The sequence below is a fragment of the Limulus polyphemus genome, unplaced genomic scaffold, assembly GCF_000517525.1.
Source record: "Limulus polyphemus unplaced genomic scaffold, Limulus_polyphemus-2.1.2 Scaffold728, whole genome shotgun sequence".
NCBI classification, from domain to species: domain Eukaryota; kingdom Metazoa; phylum Arthropoda; class Merostomata; order Xiphosura; family Limulidae; genus Limulus; species Limulus polyphemus.
Window position 1 is genome coordinate 292,539 of NW_013666338.1, and position 7,320 is coordinate 299,858.

The 7,320-nt window shown below is 31.7% G+C and overlaps 1 protein-coding gene across 1 annotated transcript in view; it reads left to right on the top strand.

Annotated features, from left to right (window-relative positions):
• Nucleotides 1-1,715: 1,715 nt before the first annotated feature.
• The window catches only part of LOC106460203 (synaptophysin-like), a 23,143-nt gene continuing 17,538 nt past the window's right edge, over nt 1,716-7,320 (top strand). Inside the window, exons 1-2 of the mRNA XM_013919887.2 lie at nt 1,716-1,885; nt 6,770-6,881. Of these exons, the coding sequence (XP_013775341.1) occupies nt 6,822-6,881 (60 nt within the window). The 5' untranslated portion in view covers nt 1,716-1,885; nt 6,770-6,821. The remainder of the gene's footprint in view (nt 1,886-6,769; nt 6,882-7,320) is intronic.

Sequence of the window (7,320 nt, forward strand, 5' to 3'; positions counted from 1 at the left end):
TTGGAAAATTCAATAACCTCAAGTTCAGGGTTCCAAACAAAGTGTTAGCTATTGTGTTTTAGATTATTGTTGTTTTTTGTTTGTTTGTTTTTGTCATTGATTATTTGTATAATTTGAGTTCAACTGTTTGTCTCATTTGGTTTTATTTTTTTTTATGTGACGTTAAATACACGTCATTCTTTGAACAAGAGCATTCAAAGATTACATACCCTCGCCCCGCCGGTCCATTTCGAGACTGCATGTGTTTATATTTGATAATGTCAAATTTCACCTTATAAAACTCAGAAATTCCTTTTCAGTTACAGAATGATTAATGATTCGGATTATTTTTATAGTGTGATGAAGAGTCTTAACCTTAATGTGTTCATGAAATTGGGTACAAATCCGATCGCAATTTACAGAGTTATTAACCCAAAACTGCAAATATGTCATATCTACCCATTATAAAAATTGGTTCAAAGTGATCCAGATCAAATTGGGGAAGGAGTGTTCCATATGATTTCTCATCTTGTGTACAATTTTCGTGTACATCGGTTTATTTAGTTTCGAACCAGATTGCAATACCCTCGCCCCTCCGTGGGCGAGGGTAATAAGAATGAAAATCAACTTCAGCCTTCTTTCAGTCAGGACACTTATTTGACACTAGTTATTTATTTCTTCAATAACATTCTACATGCTATGTTTGCTAGTAAACCAGAGTTCAAAAATAGCGTCTCAGCAGAAATTCCGAACTCAATGATACGCGACCATATACCTATTTGTAAATTTTCTACTGTACATTGACGACAAAACTTAAAAATGGCATGGCTAATACACTCATTAGTTGATTGACAATACGGTAACAGATTTTCTAAATAAACAACTCGTCGACTGACTCAATTTTTAAATCATTGAAAAACGAACTAACCAACAATCTTCTGGTATTTAAATATTTTCTCTATACCTCACGAAAATTTGATACATCCACACTTTCATGAAACTTCTAGACGTCACACCAAATAACGTTCTTTAGCAACCAAAACATCTAAATTAGAATATCAAAAATATAGCCTAAAACAATTATTTTTTATGTTCTCACAGAAGAAAATATTGTCCTCTCTTTTATCATCTATTCTGCGATATTTCTCTCCTTTGATTCTTGTTTAAATCCAACACAATCATAACCTCAGTCTTATTTTATTCAAAATTCTCTATCTTGTAGCGCTACCTATCCCACTGCTTTGTAATTAATTTATTTATTAGTACTTACTAATAAAATAATTACTTTTTATTTCTTTCTTACCTACAAGTATATATATATATATATATATATATAGAGGGGGGGTATTAGTATATTGTATTTTTTACTATTTTGATCAGGAAATTAGATTTCTTATTTTTAAAATTAAGTATGTTTGACTTGAAATAAATCAATAATTATCGATCTCAAAAGCGCCTGATATGTTACTTCAGCACTTTTCTGGTTAGTGAATTTAACATGCTGTAATTCAAAAAATGTAAAAAACAAAACAAAAAACGTAAGTGTTTTACCCGAAATGAAAGACAGAATAAAATATTTTATATTTCACGTTTATATCATATCGCTCTCTTCTGTTACTAATGGAAATGAGGGCTTAGAAAGTGTGTTACTATTGGTTGGTTCTTATCCATTACATTTCTCTGAAAAGGTACCACAACCAGATCGATTGAAGCATGATAAGGTGGTATGTGGGGAGGTTTGTTGTTGAGTGTTTGAGAAAACGAAAGCCTTGCCAGAAGAACGATAAGATTGTAGAATTAAGTGTAGTCATTATCTAGGGGGGAAAGTAAGATTAAGCACCCAACGTCTTGGTCTTTTAAACGGACAAGAGTTTAGGAGTACAATTTGGCAAAGGTACAAAGTGAGGTGAGTTTATAGTATAAAAAAGCGCAATGCAGTGTTGTACATAGTTCATTTAATTCTGTTTAATATCAAACTACTTATTTTCTTGCACTCCTTAAATTTCAAGAAAAAAAAATAATTAAATTTGAATATTAGGATCATCTGATACTTTACTTCTATATATTTCTGTCACATCTATCAATTCACTTATTCTACACTTTCTACACTTAGCTACCTGTCCATTTATATATTAGTCTAGTTAGCCGACTATTTATTTATTTCTCAACCTCTCTTTATCTATTGCTGTTTCTTTGTATATCTATCTATCTATCTGTTCTGCTGTTTATTTGTATATCTATCTTTTTGTTCTACTGTTTCTTTGTATATCTATCTATCTGTCTTACTGTTTCTTTGTATATCTATCTATCTGTTCTACTGTTTCTTTGTATATCTATCTATCTGTTCTACTGTTTCTTTGTTTATCTATCTATCTGTTCTACTGTTTCTTTGTCTATCTATCTGTTCTACTGTTTCTTTGTCTATCTATCTGTTCTACTGTTTCTTTGTCTATCTATCTGTTCTACTGTTTCTTTGTATATCTATCTATCTGTTCTACTGTTTCTTTGTCTATCTATCTGTTCTACTGTTTCTTTATATATCTATCTATCTGTTCTGCTGTTTATTTGTATATCTATCTTTTTGTTCTACTGTTTCTTTGTATATCTATCTGTTCTATTGTTTCTTTGTATATCTATCTGTCTGTTCTACTGTTTCTTTGTATATCTATCTATCTGTTCTACTGTTTCTTTGTATATCTGTTCTACTGTTTCTTTGTATATATATCTATCTGATTTACTGTTTCTTTGTATATCTGTCTATCTGTTCTACTGTTTCTTTGTATATCTATCTATCTGTTCTGCTGTTTCTTTGTATATCTATCTATCTGTTCTACTGTTTCTTTGTTTATCTATCTGTTCTACTGTTTCTTTGTATATATCTATCTGTTCTACTGTTTCTTTGTATATCTATCTATCTGTTCTACTGTTTCTTTGTATATCTATCTATCTGTTCTACTGTTTCTTTGTATATATCTATCTGTTCTACTGTTTCTTTGTATATCTATCTATCTGTTCTACTGTTTCTTTGTATATCTATCTATCTGTTCTACTGTTTCTTTGTATATCTATCTATCTGTTCTACTGTTTCTTTGTATATCTATTTATCTATCTATCTGTCCCATTATATCTTGCTCTTGTTTTATGTTTGCCGCCTTTCGTTTTTAAGTATATTGTTTATTCCTTTTATTTTTTATTCTTTCTCCAAACATGTAACCCCCCAGTGGCAAAGCGGCATGTCTGCGGACTTACAACGTTAGAAACTGGGTTTCAATAGCCGTGGTAGGCAGAGCACAGATAGCCCATTGTATAGCTTTGAGCTTAATTTCAAACAAACAAAACATATATTTTTGTCCGCTAAACAAAATTCTATATTATTCATTCTTTGACAAAATCATGTTTATTTATTTTTCTTTTCGACGTTTTTCTTCTCAACTTTCATCTGTTATTCGCACTTCTTCCTTCCACTGACTAATGCAACATTCATGCTAACATCTTTGGATTCACAGATTGTACATTTAATGAGGTACATCTCTTTACGTGCTTTGAAAAAACAAAACATGATTTTTTAATCTACTCTACTCTGGTGGGAGGGGGAAGGGAGTATGCAAGTATTGATGAGGGAAAATAACATAAACAATAGGCCACAAAAACACAGAAACGAAAATATTCAAAGAAGTGAAAAGAGCACAATATATATGTATTATATCAAGTACAATCTAGCCATAACACAAAACCGAAACAGAAACCCACTGGAAATGCGGAAATACAACAGCCCTAGAGCAAGATTGAAATTATTTCAGGATTCCTATTGGCTTCAACGCACAATCTGAGTATTACTGAACTTCTCTAACTCCCCAGAACTACGAACACGAATTCAATAACAAACCAAGAAATAAAAATAATATTCCATAATTACTAACCTAATATTTATTCTTTTAATACAGATTTGAAAGAAATATAGATATCAGTGTATAATTTACTATATAAATAGTATTAAACTATAAGAGACATAATGTAATGCTGGGAGAATCAAATTTTATGGTTGTTGTCGTTTAATGATAAATGTATTATCTTCATATTCAGGTTATATCTGGAAATTAATGTCACCTTAATGTTTAATCGTAAGGTTTTCTTTGTAAGTGTTTATTTGTTACATATATTCTTTCTGACAACAGATACTTTATAGTCAAGATTTCATGTTTCGTTCAGTACTTTTAAAAGTATCTCCATATATTATTTACAGTTTCTTTTTCATAGAATATTATAACTGTTTTCCTTTTAGAATAAAATTCAAGCCTTTTCGCCTTCTCCACTCAAACATTTGTGATCTAAATGCGAGCAAATAGATAAAAAATCATTTTCGCAATAGTATGGCTGCTCTTCGACCTGATGTGTTAAAACTAAAAACAACATTAGGTATAAAGGGAAATAATCAGAAGTGCAAGATATAAAGTATATATATTGTAGTCGAGCCTGTGAAGCCCAAATATTAGTTTGTGTTTTAGTTCTTAAAGCTGGGGATATTAAGGTTTTACTAGTCGTTCATTACATAGTTTCGGACTGAAATAAACAACCGATTAGCGAAATTTTCATCATACATACTTACTTATCGTATGTGTGTCTATATGAGCTTGTATGTAAATACATACAGGTTTTGTAAATACAAATCTCTTAATATGGAGCTGCAGCAAGAAATAACGACATTTCCTGGCAACTAAAGATATCTATTCAAGTAACTTTTTTTGTATTAAAACCGCTAGAATGTACATATTTCACACATTTCTTAACTAGTACATAAAGAACTTTAAGTATAAATGTGTAAAAATAGCAGTTCAGATCTTCTTTTTACTGTCCAGAAGACTCTTCGTTCAACACTAGAGCTCTTTAACTGAAACATTATCGCAAATGGTATTTCATATGCAATATGAAAAATGGAATTTTACAGCCCATTGCTTCGTCAGCTTTCAGGAGTTTAACATCATAATAAAAAATCTTCTGATTTTTGTAAGAGAAGAGAATATTCAATTCCATCTTCTGTTTCTCAGTCTCTCTTAACTGTTGTCTTATGGTCTTCAGTATTATTGTTCTTTACAGTCTCTCAAGTGCCGTGTCTTATGGTTTCTACTCTTTCTCAAGTGTAGTCTTGTAGTTTCCAGTCCTCGAGTATTGAGTCTTATGGTTTCCAGTCACTCTAAGATATTGTGTCTTATGATTACCACTTAAACACTATCTCAGATGTTGAGTATTATGATTTCTACTCTCATAACTCTTGTGTCTTGTGGTCTCGACTCTGTTACAAGTGTTGTGTCTTACAGTTTCCATATTCTCTCAGTGTTGTATATTATGGTTTCAGCTCTTTATAACGTATTGTTTTAACTTTTCCAATGTTCTCTTATGGTTTCCAATCTCTCTTACTTTTCTTGTTTTATGTTTCCACTCTCCCTCAAGTGTGGTATACTATGATTTCCACTCTCTCTCAAGTGTGGTATCCTATGGTTTCCATTCTCTCTCTCAAGTGTGGTATCCCATGGTTTCCATTCTCTCATTCAAGTGTTGTATACTATGGTTTCCACTCTCTCATTCAAGTGTTGTATACTATGGTTTCCATTCTCTCTCTCAAGTGTGGTATACTATGGTTTCCATTCTCTCATTCAAGTGTTGTATACTATGGTTTCCACTCTCTCATTCAAGTGTTGTATACTATGGTTTCTACTCTCTCATTCAAGTGTTGTATACTATTGTTTCCACTCTCTCATTCAAGTGTTGTATACTATTGTTTCCACTCTCTCTCAAGTGTGGTATACTATGGTTTCCACTCTCTCATTCAAGTGTTGTATACTATAGTTTCCATTCTCTCTCTCAAGTGTTGTATACTACGGTTTCCATTCTCTCTCTCAAGTGTGGTATCCCATGGTTTCCATTCTCTCATTCAAGTGTTGTATACTATGGTTTCCATTCTCTGAGAGGCATATATTTCATGTGATCAATGCTAAACTTATTTTTAAACAGTTTATAGATACTTATATTACTAACGGAAGTCAATGATGTGACATCTTATAACACTAAGCTATCTATCAGATTTATTGCGTGCTGTATCAGTACTTTTAAAACATGTTGAATGGTTATTTGGATTTCTTGGGAATATGTTAAGAATTTATAGTCCATTTCAAAGTTTTATTGGGCTAATCTGCGCCTAATATTGACTACGTAAAACAAACTGTAGCTAAGACTTAAGCTTTAGTGAGTGTAAAACTTAGCCTGTTTATTTTGCTCCAATTTGTTCAGCAAATAAAGTTCATTTGAATCCTGCGAAGCGAAAGCGTTTTCATAGCAGTTGTATCTTTGTGCTGTAGGAATCGATAGACGGTGTATACTTGACGCTGTATGGGTTATTACAGTCTTTATCGTGAACATCGTAAGCATCGATAAATTGTTATTGATCGGATCGATGGACACGTATCCTCCTGAATCCTACTTCCACAGTGATCTTCTGGATCTTTTTCTGTTTGGATTTTTACATTAAACGATATAAATCTCTGTAAACACTAACCTTAAGTGCCTTGTTCCATCTCCTGTGTTTTAGTTGCTACAGTACTGTTAGTTCTGAGGTGAAACTATTATATATATATATACAAAATTAAGATCGTATGCTGTCCCATTTTTCAAACATATTCTTTTTCCTGTCTTTTTTTTTAATAACGCTTATTACTGTAATCTTTGATTTTGTTCCCCCATTCACCACATAGCTACGTGATTAGTCAAGCTACATTCCGTATTACTCGTATTACAGAGGCTGTGAAACCCTCTGCGTGTATTGATTAGTGGTCTCCTCTGTCGTACAAATGGACATCAACTTTCGTGTGTTGAAAGAGCCGTTAGGGTTCATCCGCACCATCCAGATAGTAAGTATTTTCTTACTTTCTTTGTCCTTGCTTTAATGCAGTTATGTATTTATTAATTTAAAGAAAAGTTAAAGTCTGCAATAAAATAATTTTTGTACATTTTGTGTATTATAAAACAAAACCATATAAAATTGTTACGTCTGGTGAATCAAAGACACATATAGAATTTTAAAGAACATTTTATACAAGAAATTCTGTGAAAAGAAGTAATTGGAACTTTACTTCTTTTCAAAGATTTCCTTGTATACACAATTATTATTTTTTATCGAAAATATTAGCCTGGTAACAATTTTTTTCTCTCAGAAATAATAAAAATAAAACTTTTCATCCTCCGTCTCAAATCATCTGTTCTACGTCTACAAAGGTCTAATAAACAAGACAAAACAGTGTAATAAAAGATGTATTTTAGATTAGAAAATAATGTCAGGTAAAAGTAAGT